This window comes from Bos taurus, chromosome 17 (assembly GCF_002263795.3).
Source record: "Bos taurus isolate L1 Dominette 01449 registration number 42190680 breed Hereford chromosome 17, ARS-UCD2.0, whole genome shotgun sequence".
NCBI classification, from domain to species: Eukaryota; Metazoa; Chordata; class Mammalia; order Artiodactyla; family Bovidae; genus Bos; species Bos taurus.
Genome location: NC_037344.1, coordinates 32,516,962 through 32,538,054, shown reverse-complemented (window position 1 = coordinate 32,538,054; position 21,093 = coordinate 32,516,962). Strand labels below are relative to the sequence as shown.

Genomic DNA, 21,093 nt, shown 5'->3' with positions numbered 1-21,093 from the left:
AGAAATACCCTAATTTATTTCTTTAAATATCTTTTTTCATATTTGCACTAGTATGGCATGTGACAAAAAATTTATGTCTAAATGACTCTAATTAATTTTGAATTTATAAATTTATCTTTTAAGAAAACGTATTTCAAGAACAGGGGCACTATTAAGGGTTTCTACCAATAGCTTCCCATTCCAAAACGAAATTCTAAAAAACATATTGCAGACAAAATACAGGAGATCCAGGATAGGATGTTTGTGACAGAAGAAATATTGAAATGCAACAAACTGCGTTACATTATTGCTTTTTAAAAAATAAAAATGTTATACAAGATTAAAATTTAAATAAAAGAATTAAAAAGCAATACCAAATTAAGATGTAAGTTGAGAAGTAAACCAATGTATATTTAAAACGTATTGTTGAAGAACTCTCCTTTTTCGTAAGGTATTGAATTATTTTAGACTTTGAGAAGAATAATTTTGTAATTTCTTGAAGTAAAAGGAAAATAGCTAAAACAGAGCATATATCACTCAAAGTAGTAGCAGAAAGTGAAAAAAATACCTAATTAATTAAAAACAGGTAAGAAGCATAGAGATAAACAAAAGATAAAACTAGAGGAAAATAGCAAAACACAAAGTTAGATAGCAGATTTAAACAGAATTTAAGTATAAATATTAAGTGTGAATAAATTTTTTAAAAAGTGAATGCATTTTCAAATTTAATTCTGTGTCCAAAAGACTTTTAAAACATTAGGGTACAGATAATAAAAGGTGAAAGGATGGGAAAAAAATAAAATCTGTCATGATAGTAACAAAGAATGCTGGTTACCTGTACTTGTATCAGACTAAAGCAGACTTTAAGGAAAAGCACATTATTTGGGATAAAGAAAATCAAATCTTAATTAGGAAATGTTTAATTCATGATGAATATATAAATTATATATATGTGTGCATTTACAAATATAAAATGTACAACATGAAGAATAAATAAAATATAAAATATATATTAAAATGTCTTAACATGCAAAACAAGAATAGCTACATAACTACAAGGATATTTAAATTTGCAGTCACAAATGCAGATTTAACATGCCTCCATGCCACTTTTAGAATCAATACATGAAGCTAACAGAAAGTCAGTAATGATATATAAGATCTGAATAGCATAGTTAACAAACAATTTCATGGATGTGGACAGAACATTGAATCCAAGAACTGCAGAGTTCACATTCTTTTCTGAGTGTAATCAACTTATTTGAAGTCTTGATATAGGATGAGATCAGCAAGAGACAGAGGTTAGAGAACAGATGGTGATGGTGACTATTTGTCCCATGAACCCTAGAGTGCTTGCTACACAGTAAAACATCTGAGACTGAAAATATGAGGCAGGATGGCATCGAGGAAGGGAAATGAGTAAAGTTAATCAAGGAGAAGGACATGATCAACTGAGATTCTGATAAGAAAAATTTCATTGGATTGCTTTGGGTAAGACTGATTGAAGTGGGTTAACACAAGCTGGAATCAAGATTGCCGGGAGAAATATCAATAGCCTCAGATATGCAGATGACACCACCCTTATGGCAGAAAGTGAAGAGGAACTGAAAAGCCTCTTGATGAAAGTGAGAGAGGAGAGTGAAAAAGTTCGCTTAAAACTCAACATTCAGAAAACGAAGATCATGGCATCCAGTTCTATCACTTCATGGGAAATAGATGAGGAAACAGTGGAAACAGTGTCAGACTTTACTTTTCTGGGCTCCAAAATCACTGCAGATAGTGACTGCAGCCATGAAATTAAAAGACGCTTACTCCTTGGAAGGAAAGTTATGACCAACCTAGATAGCATATTCAAAAGCAGAGACATTACTTTGCCAACAAAGGTCCATCTAGTTAAGGCTATGGTTTTTCCTGTGGCCATGTATGGATGTGAGAGTTGGACTGTGAAGAAGGCTGAGCGCCGAAGAATTGGTGCTTTTGAACTGTAGTGTTGCAGAAGACTCTTGAGAGTCCCTTGGACTGCAAGGAGATCCTACCAGTCCATTCTGAAGGAGATCAGCCCTGGGATTTCTTTGGAAGGAAGTATGCTAAAGCTGAAACTCCAGTACTTTGGCCACCTCATGTGAAGAGTTGACTCATTGGAAAAGACTCTGATACTGGGAGGGATTGTGGGCAGGAGGAGAAGGGGACAACAGAGGATGAGATGGCTGGATGGCATCACTGACTGGATGGACGTGAGTCTGAGTGAACTCTGGGAGTTGGTGATGGACAGGGAGGCCTGGCGTGCTGCTATTCATGGGGTTGCAAAGAGTCGGACATGACTGAGCAACTGAACTGAACTGAAGATAAGAGAGGAAAGAAACTGTAGACTTCTTTTCATCACAGGTACTTTTGCTTTGTTTTGTTTTTTGAGACTTAACACTTTATTTTGGAATTTGTCTAAAAACGATTGTGGGACACCCACATACTACATTCTTAGACATGCATAGTTACTGTTTCGTTTGGAATATGTTCAGCAAATTTGCAATTAAAAAATGGTTTACAGTCAACTTTTAAAAAGGAGAAGATGCAAAGAGTGGGAAGCAGAAGTAGATAGAAATCACTTAAAAATTAAAATTGAGCACTTTTCATTGCTATCATATATTCCTTCACATGAGTATTCCTTGTCCTTTAAATGGTAGGATTCCTTGAAGATGGCAGGCACTTTCCCTTCCTATCACAGATAGTTTGAATATAACACAATGAATAAATACCAACAAAGGGATATAGATTTTGGGTACCAGGGAAGGTGGTGAAAGGCAGTAGGGTTGCTGAAGGAGAGGGCTCTTTATTACTCTATACATATTTATAAATATATATATTAATAAATAATCTTGTGCTACAGAGGAAACTATAAAATAAATTTACTAAAAATTTAAGTGCATAAAAATGAAATCATTGCATGTAGCATTTTATAATTAATATTTTGTGGAGTACAGCTAGTACAGTACTTCAAGGGAAATTTATAGCAATATATTTATCAGGAAATAAGAAACTTTAAAATACTGAGTTAAACATTTAGCAGAAGAAGTTGGAAAGCAAAAGAGTCAGATATAAGAGTAAGAAAAATAAAATAAATAAGGACAAAAATCCTACCCCACTTGTGTCAATGATACCAAGAGACAATCTGCCACTAAGCAAAAAGTACAGTCTACTAACTTCAGATATCTAACCCTTGCTAAAAGTTTGCCATCTCTGAACTTCATGCTTCCCAATTCTAGGATCAATTCACATCTTGCTCCAAAATACTGTATCCTACAAACTTAATTCTCTCTTGTTTAACAATCAGCAATTCATTTCAGATATGTGATAAAGGCATCTTCCATTCCCCACTATGCTATGCTATGCTAAGTCGCTTCAGTCGTGGCCGACTCTGTGCGACCCCATAGACGGCAGCCCACCAGGCTCTCCCGTCCCTGGGGTTCTCCAGGCAAGAACACTGGAGTGGGTTGCCATTTCCTTCTCCAATGCATGAAAGTGAAAAGTGAAAATGAAGTCGCTCAATCGCGTCTGACCCTCAGCGACCTCATGGACTGCAGCCCACCAGGCTCCCCCGTCCCTGGGATTCTCTCCGCAAAATATTCACTGCCTTTTGGGGACAAATTGCAAGGATGTTCACTGCAGATTAATCTGTGATGTCAGGGAGTTGAAGGCAAACTGGATGTCTATAACCATGTAAGTAGACAGGTTAAGAGAAATGGATACATATGTTACTGTAAAACCGCAGAAGTCAGAAACAATCTAGCAGTACACTTACAACATGTATAAACCTTAAAAATAGCACTTGGTGAAAAAGATAAAAAACAGGATGAGACACATACACCATATAACCCAAATGATTTATCTCAGTCAAAAATACAGCACAACAAAATAATACATATTTTGCAAAAACATAAAACCAAGAAGTACACATTCCACTTATTAGAATGTTTGCCTCTCGGAGTCCTGTAATAGAAGTGAAGAATGCTAAGGAGAGAAAAGAGTAAGGTAGAATAAGGTAAGGTGAGCAAAATATAGTAAAGTGTAAAATGAAGGATGGGAGGGGAAGGATGGGAGGGGAGAGAAAGGAGGGGAATGGAGATAAGGGAAGAGAAGGGCAGGAATTGGAAAGGTAGAGAAAAGAGGAAAGGAGAGGAGGAGAAAGGAGAGGGAAAGGAAGTGGAAGAGAAAATAGGGAGAGAAGGGAGAGGAAAAGAAGAAGAGAGAAGGGAAGAAAGAAGGTATGGAAGAGGAGAAGAGAGGAAAGAAGAGGGCAGAAAAGGAAGGAGCAGAGGGAGAATCCTTTTCTGTGACAATGTTCCTAATGAATTATATACCTAAGCTTCTTCACCTAGGGTCTAAAACATGAAAAAAAGTGATTTCAGACCTTTAATAAAGTAATGATGGTAACTGTGTACACATTAGGATAATAGATTGTCACAAAATCTTTTTATTTTTTACTGTATGCTTTAAAATTCTAGCTCCTTTCAAGTCTGGACACAAAAAATAAAATTTTTCCCCACAGTCTATTAAAACTGATGAATGTCTTCTCTTTTAGAAGCATATAATTTCAAGTTTTTTGAAAGCTTTCAAAAAGTAATCCTTTTCTTAAAATAGATCAGCTTTCAATGGAAAAACAAAAATAAAATTTGCTTTTTTCACCCATACAGTTACAATACATCTTTATTTCATTTTGTTGTGGGCATCCTTACTTATATATATAATGAGTAATGAAAAGTAAGGATGCCCACAACAAAATGAATATATATTTATATATTTAAATTTATTTATATATTTTATATATATAATATATATATTTTATATGTATATATATACACACACTACAACTTCTGAAATCCAAAGAAGAAAAATTAAATATAAGGAAAGCTTCATTGTTTGTCTTTTATTAAAACCATTCTCTGAACCATACATTAAATTACACACCTATGTGTAACAGATTGCAATTTTATGTGTAGGTTTTATCTATAAATGAAGATGTTACTTTAGTTATCATGGAAGGTTTCCATTTATTTATACAAACATGTCATTGTCCAAATCATTTTTTATATTCTTTCAGAATTGTTCAAAAAAATGATTTTACATCTTGAATATATATACATTTTCTTTATTACTTAGCTTTGTCATATCTTGAATTTTTTAATTAAAAATATATATATTACACTTCCTCCTATTCCACAAAATGAATGTTAATCCATGACCGCCAAACTAAATTCACTCATAAATGATGCAGATTTAATATTAATGTTCTTGAGACTAAATATGAAGATTATCCCACAGGCTCTCCAAACAAACAGGAAAACAGAAAAAAGTATACCTGATCTCCGAGAAGAACTAAATGCTCTCTTTCTACTCTTTCCTACCCAAATGATTGAACTGTTACGCATTAGTAAACAATAACAAACAAAAACCCTAATATTCTCAAAATCACATATCATAGCCATGGTTTGTGAAAATTTCTGGTTTCACTTTGTAAATATACAAATCTTTGTGGATTAAATTACATCAAAATAAAACCCAAAATTTATTGGCAGAAACATGAGTTTTGAGAAAACACTTTTAAATATCTCTTTTAAAAGAATAATTTCCAATGCTTTTACAATTTTCATGGGCTGAAAATACAAAAATGATGAAATACTTTCTTGTCCTTTTCCAATTCACTCATCATATATACTGTGTATATATGTATATTGGTATATATGGTATAGAAAACCGCGGAAGTAAATGTTCTAAACAAAGGAATTGTTGATAATGTTTTTTACCATTCAGATTTACATATATCAATTTTGGGTTACAGGCTGTCTGGATGAGAGGACCTGGATTTGCTGTCTGCCTTATTGGTTAAAAACATTTTTTTTTACCTAAGTAAAGAAAGGCACTAGGAGATCCCCAAAGATCTTTTTTCTCTGCAACTATCCCTAGGCAAGAAGGAGGAATTCGCCTTGTAACCAGATCCTTCTAGTCTCTGCCTTTAGTTTTAAACAAGAAACCAGACGACTAAAGATGTAAGACTGAAAGAAAACAGCAGAGGGCAGTATTTACTCATGGCTAAATCATCTCCCAGCTCAGAAATTTTAAATTTGGAGGGGGTCACTGTGGATGAAATGTATGACTTACGCCCTATATTTGCATTACTTGGCTTAAATTCTTATTTTCTAAGCGGTTTTCCTTAAAGGGGAAATAATACTGACCTGAATCCTATTCACCTCCCCCCCCCCCCCCCACCTTTGAAATGCTGCGTGATACCGAAAAATCAGCCACAGTATATAGCAGGGGAGTTAATCTGAGTGCCTCGAGTGGCACGTGGATAATTTTAAAATTTAAATTTCATTCTATTCATTTCAATTTTTCTCATATCTACCTATCCCCCAGACAAAAATTAAACCAAAACAGAAAGAAACCATTTCGTCAGGATTTCTTTGGCTAGAAAATGGCTAGAGGGCAATACTCCCAACAAAGATCAAAATTCCAAACTTTGGGAAAGGAAACAAAACAGGAGTTCCTCCGGCTTTTCCTATAGGAAATCCAAAGTGCAGTTGGTGCCCAGGCCTTGGTGCCCCTACTCACCTGGAGGTAGGGGAGGGGCGAATGGAGACAGCTTTAGGGTTAGACCTGGACCGCAGTTGGCTCGCTCTGTAGACAGAGAAGGAATAGGGAAGGTTCGGTTTGGATGCTGTTGGATCTTATTGTACAGCAGCTCCCTTCCTTCCCTTCGAAAGAGAAAGGGCAGGAAACGGTTAAAGCAAATCTGCGCTTTGCATTCCCAGACAGGCTTTGCTTAATCCTTCCTCCCGCTCTAACAGACCCTCACCCCCTGCCTTTCTTTTATTTCTCTCGACCCCCTTACCCTTGAGTTATTACTAGCATAACAACCTAACGGTCTTCCCCTAGACCCGGTCCCTAAAGTTATTTATCTGCAAACCTGACCCCACCCCCATCTATTCGGCAGCAGCTTTTTGCTGTTATTGCTCAGATGCCGGCCAAGATTTGACCAAAAAGAAAAAAAAGAAAGAAAGAAAGAAAAAGAGGGGAGGGAATCACCCCCCTAGCCCTCACCCTCCCTTTCTCAGCGCCTCCTACTCGCCGGGCTCCCACACCCGACCGCCTACCGTCCTCCGGGAGGCTGGAGTGATTAGCATCCGGAGAAGCCAGTCGGAGGCCGAAAAAGTCGGAGCGCGCTGGCTGTAGGAGTGCCAGGCGGGGCCGCTTCAGCTCGGGTCCAATGGGGCTGGGGCGAGGGAGGGGCGGTAGGTGACAGCACCGGGAGCCAGCGGGAGTCCGGCTGAACTAAAGTGCGGGGATCAATGAGTGGCGAGCAAAGTTTCTGAGTCCTGCTCAGCTCGCGGTCTTCCCTCCCCCTCTGTTTGTGTTTCGGCGGCGCGGTGTGTGTGTGTGTGTGTGTGTGTGTGTGTGTGTGTGCGCGCGCGCGCGCGTGTGCGGCGGGGAAGGGGCGGGGAGAGTGAGAGGGACCAGCCGGAGGTTGAGAGGGGCTCGCGGAGCTCCAGCTCCACAGCGGTGCTGCAACCTTCAGCCCGGGCAGGCGAGAGGGAGAGCGCTGACAGCCGCCGTCCGGAGCTGCTGGAGGCGCCGCCACAGTCCAGCGCCGACTTCCCCGCCTCCGCCGTCAACAGTGCAGAAGAAAAGGGGGACCGATCGCCACCACCCTACCCCGCCCCAAACAAAAAGCCTTGTGGATTACAAAGTGAAACTGACACGGGACAATAAAACCAAAGGGCAAGAGGTCAGGGGCGAGGCGCACTAGAGTGGGCTTCTGACTGGGACTGCCGGAGGAGTCCCCTGGCATGGTGAGGGGAGGGGACGCGGGGACAGCGCGCTGCTCCTGCCCGACGCCGGCGAGGCCGAGAAGAAAGGGGGACCTGCGCTTGATTTGGATGTACAAATAATGGGTCGGCAGGCGTCCCGGCAGAGGTAAAAAAAAAAAAAAAAAAAAAATGCTGAGGAGCGCTGGATTTTGCCTGTGCCCGCCTAAGGGCTGGAAACGGCAGCAGGGGCGGCGGCAGCTCCTCCTGGAGGAGAAGGGACGGAGCTGAGCGCTCCAGAGCGCCCCGCGAGCGTTTGGAATGCAGTTTGCTGGCTGCCCGAGCGTAGACGCCGCCGCCTGGGCCTCCGCGCCACTTCTGCAGCCCTGCTGAAGGGCTTTGCAGCCTTGTTCTTGAGGAGAGGGGAACTCGAGGAAACTCCTTGTCTCCAGCTTTTGGAAAAGGAATTCGATAATCCTCGGTTCCCCATCGTCCCCTCTCCAGTGCGCAGTTGTTCTCTCCACACCGCTGCGGAAGTTTGTCCTTCCTTCCTCAGTTTCTTCGCCTTGGGTAAGTTTTAAAGTTTCTGAAGATAATAGTTTGAGGTAATTCTTCCTATACCTTAAATACAGGCAACTTCTCCCAACTCCTATCCACCCCTGGCGAAAACGCTCAGACTCTCCGGATTCGAAAATAAAGTGAAGGGGGAAATATAGGAGACTGGAGAAACTGCTCTGGGAACTCGTCCACAAGCAGGAGTAAGTGCCTGAGGAATGCCCTGCCGCTTTTCCTCAAGGCATCTCTTCCCTCACTAAGCGTCCAAATGGCTACCTGGAGGCTTTTGCTCGTGCGAATTGCTTCTTCTGGACTGGAAGTTCTTTGAAATAGCAGAGCTCTCAGAGCCATCGGCTGCGTGTCTGCTGGTGCTACTTGATCCCTGTCATTATCACTTTTTTTTTTTTTTTGGCCTCACCTCTTCCTTCTCTTTATCACTCCGTTCCAGGGAGCCAAGACCATGGACTTGGCAGCAGACAGGGCTCCTGGCCGCCCGTGGCTCCCGCTGCCCACTTTAACATTACTTCAGCTCCTTCGTGTCTTTTGGCTGCTGTCACTGCTCCCGGGGCCCGCCCGGGTCAGCGGGGCGGAGCAGCGCCAGGTATTTCAGGTGCTGGAGGAGCAACCTCCCGGCACACTGGTGGGTACCATCCAGACGCGCCCAGGCTTCACCTACAGGCTCAGCGAAAGCCACGCCCTGTTTGCTATAAACAGTAGCACCGGGGCCCTGTACACCACTGCGACCATCGACCGCGAGAGCCTGCCCAGTGACGTGATCAACCTGGTGGTTCTTTCCAGCTCACCCACCTACCCCACCGAAGTGCGGGTGTTGGTTCGGGACCTCAATGACAACGCCCCGGTCTTCCCAGAACCCTCGATTGTGGTCAGTTTCAAGGAGGACAGTAGCAGCGGGCGGCAAGTCATCTTGGATACCGCCACCGATTCGGACATCGGCTCCAATGGCGTTGACCACCGGTCCTATCGCATCATCCAGGGCAACGAGGCGGGTCGCTTCCGCCTGGATATCACCCTGAACCCGAGCGGCGAGGGCGCGTTCCTGCACCTGGTGTCCAAGGGCGGGCTGGACCGCGAGGTCACACCGCAGTACCAGCTGTTGGTGGAAGTGGAGGACAAGGGCGAGCCCAAGCGGCGGGGCTACCTTCAGGTAAACGTGACTGTGCAGGACATTAATGACAACCCCCCGGTTTTTGGCAGTTCCCACTACCAGGCGGGGGTGCCTGAGGACGCCGCGGTGGGCTCCAGCGTCCTCCAGGTGGCGGCGGCGGACGCGGACGAGGGCACCAACGCGGATATCCGCTATCGGCTTCAGGACGAGGGGACCCCCTTCCAAATGGACCCCGAAACGGGGCTCATCACGGTGCGGGAGCCCTTGGACTTCGAGGCCCGGCGCCAGTACTCGCTTACGGTGCAGGCTATGGACCGAGGCGTTCCTTCCCTCACGGGGCGTGCCGAGGCGCTGATTCAGCTGCTGGACGTCAACGACAATGACCCCGTGGTAAAATTCCGCTACTTCCCTGCCACCTCGCGCTACGCCTCGGTAGATGAGAATGCTCAAGTGGGCACGGTGGTGGCTCTGCTCACCGTGACGGACGCAGACTCCCCAGCGGCCAACGGGAACATCTCCGTGCAGATCCTTGGGGGCAACGAGCAGCGCCACTTTGAGGTGCAGAGCAGCAAAGTGCCAAACCTGAGTCTCATCAAAGTTGCCAGCGCCCTAGACCGGGAGCGCATCCCTTCTTACAACCTGACAGTTTCTGTCTCAGATAACTACGGGGCGCCCCCTGGCGCAGCGGTTCAGGCGCGCTCTTCCGTGGCGAGTCTGGTGATTTTCGTCAATGACATCAATGACCACCCTCCTGTGTTTGCACAGCAAGTGTACAGAGTGAACCTGAGCGAGGAGGCGCCCCCGGGAAGCTATGTGAGTGGAGTGTCCGCCACTGACGGCGATTCTGGTCTCAATGCTAACCTGCGTTACAGCATCGTCTCTGGTAATGGACTGGGTTGGTTCCACATCAGTGAACACAGTGGTCTAGTGACCACGGGGCTTGCTGGGGGCTTGGACCGTGAACTTGCTTCCCAGATTGTACTGAATATCAGTGCTCGGGACCAGGGGGTTCACCCCAAGGTTTCCTATGCCCAGCTTGTTGTGACTCTCTTGGATGTGAATGATGAGAAGCCAGTGTTTAGCCAGCCAGAAGGATATAATGTCTCTGTCGTTGAGAATGCGCCTACCGGGACTGAACTACTGGTGCTTGGGGCAACCGATGGGGACCTGGGTGACAATGGGACAGTGCGATTCTCCCTACAGGAAGCTGAGACCGACCAGAGGTCCTTTCGCCTGGATCCTGTGTCTGGGAGGTTGAGTACTATCTCTTCCTTGGACAGGGAGGAACAAGCTTTCTACTCCCTGTTGGTTCTGGCCACAGATATGGGGTCACCTCCCCAGTCATCAATGGTTCGCATAAATGTGAGCCTCCTGGATATTAACGACAACAGCCCTGTGTTTTACCCAGTCCAATATTTTGCTCATATTCAGGAGAATGAGCCTGGAGGTAGCTACATCACCACGGTGTCTGCCACTGACCCAGACTTGGGTCTCAATGGAACCATCAAATATAGTATATCAGCTGGGGACAGGTCTCGGTTTCAGGTCAATGCTCAGAGTGGGGTTATTTCTACAAGAATGGCCCTAGACAGAGAAGAAAAAACTGCTTACCAGTTGCAAATAGTGGCTACTGATGGTGGCAATTTGCAGTCTCCCAACCAGGCGATAGTAACCATCACTGTGTTGGACACTCAAGACAACCCGCCTGTATTCAGCCAGGCTGCCTACAGCTTCGTGGTCTTTGAGAATGTGGCCCTGGGATATCATGTGGGTAGTGTGTCCGCATCCACCATGGATCTCAATTCCAACATCAGTTATCTCATTACTACCGGGGATCAGAAAGGTATGTTTGCTATCAACCAGGTTACTGGGCAGCTTACCACAGCAAGTGTGATTGACAGAGAAGAGCAATCCTTTTATCAGCTGAAAGTAGTAGCCAGTGGGGGCACAGTGACTGGAGACTCTATGGTTAACATAACAGTTAAGGATTTGAATGACAACTCTCCCCATTTCCTTCAGGCAGTAGAGAGTGTGAATGTGGTGGAAAATTGGCAGGCAGGTCACAGCATTTTCCAAGCCAAAGCTGTGGACCCCGATGAAGGTGTCAATGGCATGGTACTCTATAGCCTGAAGCAAAACCCCAAGAATCTCTTTACTATCAATGAAAGGAATGGTAATATTAGTCTGCTTGGACCCCTGGATGTTCATGCTGGTTCCTACCAGATAGAGATCTTAGCATCTGATATGGGTGTTCCCCAGCTCTCCTCTAGTTTCATCTTAACAGTTTATGTCCATGATGTAAATGACAACCCACCAGTGTTTGACCAGCTTTCTTATGAGGTCACCCTTTCTGAGTCAGAACCTGTGAATTCTCGATTCTTTAAAGTGCAAGCTTTTGATAAGGATTCGGGAGCAAATGGTGAAATTGCGTACAGCATTGCTGAAGGCAATACCGGGGATGCTTTCGGCATTTTCCCAGATGGTCAATTGTATATAAAAAGTGAACTGGACCGTGAACTTCAAGACAGATATGTTTTACTAGTTGTTGCTTCTGACAGAGCGGTGGAACCCCTTAGTGCTACTGTGAATGTTACTGTAATTTTAGAAGATGTAAATGATAACAGACCTCTTTTTAACAGTACCAATTACACATTTTACTTTGAAGAAGAACAGAGACCTGGGTCGTTTGTGGGCAAAGTAAGTGCTATAGATAAAGACTTTGGGCCAAATGGAGAAGTAAGGTATTCTTTTGAAATGGTGCAGCCAGATTTTGAGTTGCATACAATTAGTGGGGAAATTACAAATACCCATCAGTTTGACAGGGAGTCTCTTATGAGGAGGAGGGGGACTGCGGTGTTTAGCTTTACAGTCATCGCAACAGATCAGGGGCTCCCTCAGCCTCTTAAGGATCAGGCCACGGTACATGTTTACATGAAGGATATAAATGATAATGCTCCCAAATTTTTAAAAGACTTTTACCAAGCTACAATATCAGAGTCAGCAGCCAACCTGACACAGGTTTTAAGAGTATCTGCCTCAGATGTTGATGAAGGTAGTAATGGACTTATTCACTATTCTGTAATAAAAGGAAATGAAGAAAGACAGTTTGCTATAGACAGCACCTCTGGTCAGGTGACACTGATTGGCAGGTTAGACTATGAAGCCACACCTGCCTATTCCCTTGTAATTCAAGCAGTGGATTCAGGAGCAGTCTCCCTCAATTCGACTTGTACCTTAAATATTGATATTTTAGATGAAAATGACAATACTCCTTCTTTCCCTAAATCAACACTATTCGTTGATGTTTTGGAAAACATGAGAATCGGTGAACTCGTGTCCTCTGTTACTGCAACTGATTCAGATTCAGGTGACAATGCTGACTTACATTATAGTATCACTGGGACTAACAACCATGGAACTTTCAGCATTAGCCCAAACACTGGGAGTATTTTTCTTGCCAAAAAATTGGACTTTGAAACACAGTCTTTGTACAAATTAAATATAACAGCAAAAGACCAAGGAAGGCCTCCACGTTCATCTACAATGTCGGTGGTTATACACGTGAGAGACTTCAATGACAATCCTCCTACCTTCCCTCCGGGGGATATTTTCAAGTCTATTGTTGAGAACATCCCCATTGGAACATCTGTCATTTCTGTGACTGCACATGACCCCGATGCAGACATTAATGGGCAACTCTCCTATACAATCATCCAGCAGATGCCACGGGGCAACCACTTTGGCATAGATGAAGTCAAAGGCACTATTTATACTAATGCTGAGATAGATCGGGAATTTGCTAATCTCTTTGAGTTAACCGTTAAAGCCAATGATCAAGCTGTGCCTATAGAAACTAGACGATATGCTTTGAAAAACGTGACTATTTTGGTTACAGACCTCAATGACAATGTTCCAATGTTTATATCACAAAATGCCCTGGCGGCAGACCCTTCGGCTGTGATTGGTTCTGTTCTGACCACAATCATGGCTGCTGACCCAGATGAAGGGGCGAATGGAGAGGTGGAGTATGAGATCGTCAATGGTGACACAGACACCTTCATTGTGGATCGCTATAGTGGGGACCTGAGAGTGGCTTCAGCGCTGGTGCCTTCTCAGCTGATCTATAATCTCATAGTTTCAGCAACAGACCTTGGCCCTGAAAGGAGGAAATCAACCACTGAATTGACCGTCATTCTGCAGGGCCTTGATGGACCTGTTTTTACACAACCCAAATATATAACCATTTTGAAGGAAGGAGAACCCATTGGCACCAATGTGATATCAATAGAAGCAGCTAGCCCTAGAGGATCTGAAGCCCCAGTGGAGTATTATATTGTCTCAGTCCGTTGCGAGGAAAAAACTGTTGGACGGCTCTTTACTATTGGACGACGGAGTGGCATCATTCAGACTGCAGCCATACTAGACCGGGAGCAAGGAGCATGTCTTTACCTGGTGGATGTCTATGCCATAGAAAAGTCAACTGCCTTTCCCAGAACACAGAGAGCAGAGGTAATGATTTTGTCATTCCTTATGAATTATTTGTTGATTTTTTTTTTTTTTTGGAAAGATCATTCTCTTTCTATTTGCTTTCTATAATGATTTACCTTTATTGTTGAATTGTTCATTTTACTGACAGGACCATATAAAAACGTTCTATCTTACAGACTAACAAGAAATACTGACAGGTTAGCTTTCAACCTGATCCGAACCAAAGTATGTATTTTGTCTCATACTATCTTACGTGTAAAGCTAAGGAGAATTCTTTAGCGATTTCAGAAGTTCAGGAAAAAATCCATTTATTCAAGTTAAATTACACCTCACAGTTAAGGAGGTCTACCAGAGGATGAGGAATTTCAGACTTGAGAAATCTCTGTTCCACAATGAAGAACTTTGGTAGAAATCAGCAATGTAGCATGGCTTTCTAGGGGGAGTGGCAATGGATTGACGGTTTACATCAGGACAGTATTAACTTTCACCTCCTCAGCAGTCTTGGCAGTTTCTTTATAGACAGTGACTAATTTTAATGTGCTGAGCCAAGTTTGGGGAGATTCCTGATTTCATCTGCCTTCACATTTAAGGCACTGTCTTCTGACTCAACATAATCCTTTCGCTTCTCTCTTGAACTAAAGCATGTAATGTGCTGTGAATGATCAGAGATTAGAAGCTGTTTCTTGAGACAATACCATATTGTTCAATGCCATGGTATAAGTACAAGTTGTTCTGTCTGCTGATAGGTTAGACACTAATGTTTCATAGCATAAGCCAAAAAATTTCAAGCTTGGCCTTTCCCGGGGTATATTTTTGACTATTACTACCTCAGTGTATCATTGATTTGCTTTTTTAATTGAACTGCTTCCAATGTTGTTTTGACCATCAACTAGAAATGATACAGTTATACCCTGGATGGCTCATTTGCTGGTTCCTAAGTTCTCTCTCCCCTTCAGTATATCCCTTCAAAGATATTCTGGTGTCACTCAGCCAAAAACACAAAATATCAAATGTGGTTTGTGATAGTTGGCAGGAACCCAGACACAACATGCTAGTGAATTTGAGGCTCATGTGTTTGTTTTCTTGCTTTCTTTTCTTTTTTATAGCGGTGAGGGTTTTCTTCATTTAAAATGTTCATTTATTATTATTATCTTTTTGAATCCCATGTGATTTTTTTTTTTCAAAATAGCTAGTTGTGGCTCTTCTATTGATGAAGCAGTATATTCATGGCCTAGAGGATATTGGATATATAATTAGAGATATAATTTCCATAGAGACATAATTCTTAGAGATATCATTCTAAGTGAAATTCACTTTTATCTTGTACACACAGCCCTGAAGAAACTTCTACCCATATGTCCTCTTTTACCTAATTAGGTTTTCAATGATCTGAGATAGGTCTTACATATTGAGTTATTTGGTTTAACTCAGGCTATGATTTACATGTAATTTTATTTTGATTTGGGGTTATTCCTCTGCTAAACCCACTTCCTGGCTCTATTTTCCTTCTCTGGAATTATTTCTTAGATGAAGAGATTTAATTAGTTTAAAAATGGAAATACTTATTAAAGACAGGCAATTAAGTCATTCTAGGCTTTAGAAAAAAATTTTAAACTATTACACAGATTATGTTATTGGTTGTTGTTTGGTTAAAGTGTTTACCTTTGCTTGGCAATAAGAATAAATGTCCATTGTTATCATTAGAAGATTTATTTAGTCTTACTATTTACCCATTAGATATGCAAAAATTGACTTGGCTTAAACTTATTAAATAGTGCTGTCTCTTCATTAGACATGAGGAGTAAAAGTAATAATTATAAATCATTTTGTTAATAATAGGAGGTAATAAGTCTGTTATATTTTAACCTCAAATAACACCAATATGAAAACTTATTCATATTTGCTATAACCTGTTTAAAGATCTGGAGAGAATTCACCATGATGACTTTTTTTATGAGAAAAAATTGTTTGTCAGGGTATCTCCTGTGAACTAAAGTGCTGAAATTGTAAACCAAGTTTCAGTTCCCCAGTTCCAACCACTCCTAAAATGAAAAGCAAATGTGTTTCTCCAAGAATATTGAAAGCAGTAGTTGGGAGCTAGAATTTCATATTATTATTGGTTGTATCTTTCAATTGTATACAATAAAGTTCTTTTTTCCTTCTGCTCAAACAATTAATTTACCATGATTCTGCAAAAAGAAGCTATAAATTACATAGGGTTGTCAGAGGTGATTTTTCAATTGTTCGTTTCCAAGTGCAAACTCTGCTCCAATGCATTTTTAAACAATTTATTCCTGTACATTGATAGGAGTCTGGGTTGCTTACTCAGGTTTCTGGCTAGAGTCATGGCTGATCACATTCCATGGACGGAGGGTCAGTGGTAAAAGAGAAATGATTTAATCTGCATTCTTTTTTAAGCTCTGACACTTGTGTGGAGTGGGAGGGGTCCTGGGGATTTGGCTCCAGTACTGCTCCTTTCGGAGACTGTCCAGTTGTACACCTTCACCTCCCCTACCTATCATGGCTAAAACTTTGGTATATATAAGAGTGTCTTTAAAGGATGGCTTTGTGTTGCAGACACAAGGTTTATTATCCTTTCATTTCGTCTTTGTATTCTCAGAAGAGTCTTGATTATGTTAGAATAGCTCATATACATTTTGTACCTCTTTTCTACCTTCAACAACAAAAAATAGAGATGTAGCACATCCACAGGCATTTCTTTTTTAACATGTGTTTTATGGGAACATGCAATTTAGGAACTGGGTTGGACTTTTGAAGGTCAGAGGCTTTGTCTCATTGGTCTTTATGATCTCCTAGTATAATATTTCCTTGATAATAATAATATCTCCTAGAGTCTGGTATAAACTCTTTGCGACCCCATGGACTGTAGCCTATCAGGCTCCTCCATCCATGGGGTTTTCCAGGCAAGAGTGCTGGAGTGGATTGCCATTTCCTTCTCTAGGGGATCTTCCCGACCCAGGAATCAAACCCGGGTCTCCCGCATTGCAGGCAGATGCTTTACCATCTGAGCCACCAGGGAAGCCCAGTATAATATTTCCTTGAAAATAATATTATCGCCTAGAGTCTGGTATATTACCTGATATATAGAAGGTGCTCACTACATGTTTGCTATATGAGATGGTAGAAGAGCTAAGGCTGGTACATGTGTTGTTGTGTCTCAGGAATAATCAACAGAGAGAAGCAGGGGGAATGGAGGGGGCTATTAGTAAGTTTGATCTTATCATTAATTGAACTAGGGACACAAAGACATACCAGTTATCTCTGTTCTACAAATGAACTGAGAATTGTCAGAAAGCTCAAAGAGGAAAGAAGAATTGAGGTGGGTGGTCTCACATGGAGCTTAGCGTTTAAATCGAAGGAAATCCTATATATACTTCCAGGTTGCAGTTCTCAAATTGGTTGGCCTCAGGACCCCAAAGAGCTTTGGCTTGGGTGTGTCTTATCTATTGATAATTCATGTTATGAACATTAAAATTGAGAAAATTTTAAAATATTTATTAATTTCTTGAAAAATTACAGTAACCATATAATATATATTTATTATTAAAATAACTTAATTTTGTCAACCCTAAGAACTAACAAAAAAGACACATTATTTTATGTTTTCACAAATCCCTTTAATATTCGGATGAAGAGAAGACAGCTGGATTCTCAAATCTCATTTTGTCTATTGTAATATGTTGTTCTGGTTAAAATATATGAAAATAATCTGTCTTCCCTCAGACAAAGCTGGATAAGAGAGAGATATTTTGATATCCTTTTCAGATAACAGTTTCTTTTGATACTATACCAGAATTTCACAAGTGGCTATTTCTTAAAATTTACTTGCAATAAGGAATCTGAAACCCTACCCTTGAATTTTTCATGCTTTGTTGCATGAAGATATTGATCTACCTTGCTTTATGAACGGAAATTTTACCTATGTATGACTTAGAAACATCAGGCACTGGTCATTTGGAAAATATTGGTATAACTGATAAGGATCTTATCAAAAGAGCCTTTACATATATTGACTCACAACCTCATGGTAATGGTTCAGAGTTTTCCAAATTTGAATTTTCACTTGAAAGCTCAAATTTTATCATTAATAACATATATTGTTAGTTGTTTCCTGAAGTATCAGGCTCCCTTTGTTCATTATCAAGCAAACAAAAACTGTCTGCCATTTTTTTTAAAAAAGCATGGTTTCTCTATGAGTTGTTTTTTTCAAGGAAAAATTGTATTCCAAAAATAAAGCACTAGTTCAGCTTACAACTCAATCCATCACACACATGCTTTTCTTTGAGACCACTGTACATAGGAACAGATTAATGGCCCTTTGTTCATGCTTCACTGTTTGTGTCTTTTCAAATATTGAAAAGACATTGGGATTTAAGGGTTGAGATTTAATAAAATTAATAATTTACTGTTTCTTCAAGGAAAAGTCTTCAGTTTTTAAGTGAAACTGGCATTTTATTTTCACTGTGACTAGTAAGTGAATAATATAATTACACCTGGAATACTTCGGAGCTACTGCTTGGCTTTGTGCTAAGGTAGCAGCAGTTTTACCAGCTATCAGTTTTGCACCTCTAGCGTAAATGTCAACACAGTGAAACGGCAAACACTGCTTTGTGTTATTATGAATACAGTTTTGATTTCCCAGGTGTCTTTAATGGTCTCTGGTATGCCTAGGGCACCATATTCTGTAGTGAGAGAACCATTGGTCTAAGTACTGACATTTTTGCAATTCAGTAAAAATAGTAAGACAACTAGAAATAGTCTATTAAAAGTGTGCTTAGAATATTAAGTGAACAAATTATGGTTTTTTAAAGATTAGAAATGAATTTTAGCAACTGATAATAAACCAATTTATTTTCACAATGAAACCATCAAGATTTCCAAGAGAAATGGTGGGAACATTTGTAATTAATACTGAATATCAAGCTTAGAAATACTTTTCTTCCAGACTGTTCAGAATAAAGGTGAGTGAGCCTTACATTAAATGCCTGTATATCTTGTGTATCGTTCCTCATAGGCAAAATACAAGCAAATAATTGAATATTTAATAATAATGGTAATAATTATTATAAAATGTATTGAGTATTACTGTGTTCAGTGATTGAGCTGAGTATTAAGTGTTTCTTCAGCAATTTTATCATTGGAGCCTCACAACATGTCATATCACTCCCTCTTTGTAGTTGTGGAAGCAGTCTCAGAAAAGTTAAGTGATTTGTTTAAATTCAGATAGATAGAAAGAAAACCACATTCAGACTTGTAGTCCATTATCTGAGTTCATAGTTACTCTCCTATAAAGCCAGGGCAGTCTGTGGCCTTAGTTAAGAGAGGGCCTTTAGTCTGATGGATACAACTGTATATGTAAGCTTTTGGTAACCTTGTTTTTATACCCTTTTTTTGGAGTTAGAAAGTCTTTGAAAAGTGGTATTATGTATTGTCTGAACCAAGAGAAGTATGACTTCTGCTGCCTCAATCAAGACCTTCAGCAGATGCTGTTCATTCCTATGGGTCACTTGGATAGGAACCAGGACACCAGTTTGAGGACATGTGGAGGTGTTTCTGGAACAGGGAAGAGGGTGAGAACATGAGAGGGGCCTTGGAGACAAAGGGAGGGCATATTCGGTGACTTTCCTCACCCACAGTATTCTGCAGATTGGAAGCAGTCACTATACATTATGAAGGTAGAGAATCCACTTTTGGGTTTTCAGATGATAAATCTTACTCTCCTAAGAAATAATGATGAAATTGTGTGGATGACTTGTGAAGATTATATGAAAAGGAGGAAAACATTTTCTTACTTTCTCAGCTTTTGACTTCTATGGTGTTTATTTTTTAATAATCTATGATTATTTTCTGATTTTGTTTTTTCCCTGTTGGTATGTTTTTGAATTTGTTAAACAAAACACTGTGACTTAAAGGGCTCTATAAATTTTCAAGTCATGTACACAGATAAAGAATACTGATGAATGATTAAGCTCATGCTGCATAATTTCATATATGGCTTCAGGATACTCAATTTCCTCTCTCTCTTTTGGTTACAGACTTCCATAGATATAATTTATCTTCTGACAAAGTTATTGTTTATTTCTTTCTTTGCCTTTATTAAAACCCAAATTATTTTTAATCTTTTTTTTTGTTTCACTATACTTTGAAGCAACTACCCTAAGAATAGTTTTGAAAAGATGTTTATGTACTTCATATTTTGTGGAATCAATTTTTCATTGCATTGTCTGTGTCTTGCACTTTGTCATCATTACAGTGAAAAACTGCCGAAGAACCTCATTAGCTGTGAGGAATTGTTGAGTTAGTGACTATAAAGAATTCCACAGGCTCTGAAGTGTGTCCTCTCTTCTAAGAATTAATAAATCTAAGGTTCGACTCTTTTTAATAACCATGATATTAGGTAGTATTCAGAATTAGGAGCTTGGGAGTGAAAATTGGGGAATAGTAACTGGCAAATCATATGGTCAAAATAAAGGGTTTGTTAAAGTGTCCTAGATATGGACTATGGTAAATATATTCTATTGCTTTCAGGCTTTAAGTAGTCTTTGACAACATATGGCTGATTTTAATACTACAATAAGGGAGGAGAGAGTATGAATAATGCAGATAAATGAAAATGAAAAAATTCTATTAGGCAAATATTATTTATAAAATGTGTACATGTAACATATTAAAATATACATAATGCTATGTACTAACATGTGTGCAACCCACTCCAGTGTTCTTGCCTGGAGAATCACAGGGATGGGAAGCCTGGTGGGCTGCCGTCTATGAGGTCGCACAGAGTCGGACACCACTGAAGCGACTTAGCAGCAGCAGTAGCAGGAACATGTGTGCAACCACTGTACAAAGTTGTATGCAACCATCATACAAAGGTTGATGGATTTTCCCTGGTATTAAAATCCTGAGACAGAATAGGACAATAAGGTCAGGAAGATGATACAATCTAATTGGAAGATACTTTATATGTGGACTTCCCTTGTGGCTCAGCTGGTAAACAATCCGCCTGCAATGTGGGATAACTGGGTTTGATCCCTGGGTTGGGAAGATCCCCTGGAGAAGGGAAAGGCTACCCACTCCAGTATTCTGGCCTGGAGAATTCCATGAACTGTATAGTCCATGGGGTCGCAA

The 21,093-nt window shown here is 40.8% G+C and overlaps 1 protein-coding gene across 2 annotated transcripts in view; it reads left to right on the top strand.

Moving 5' to 3' along the window:
- The first annotated feature begins 7,473 nt into the window (after positions 1-7,473).
- FAT4 (FAT atypical cadherin 4) overlaps positions 7,474-21,093 on the top strand; it is a 190,929-nt gene continuing 177,309 nt past the window's right edge. For both annotated transcript variants that reach the window (XM_010813782.4, XM_005217605.4), the window contains exon 1: positions 7,474-13,965. In XM_010813782.4, coding sequence (XP_010812084.1) covers positions 8,791-13,965 — 5,175 coding nt within the window. In that variant the 5' untranslated portion in view covers positions 7,474-8,790. The remainder of the gene's footprint in view (positions 13,966-21,093) is intronic.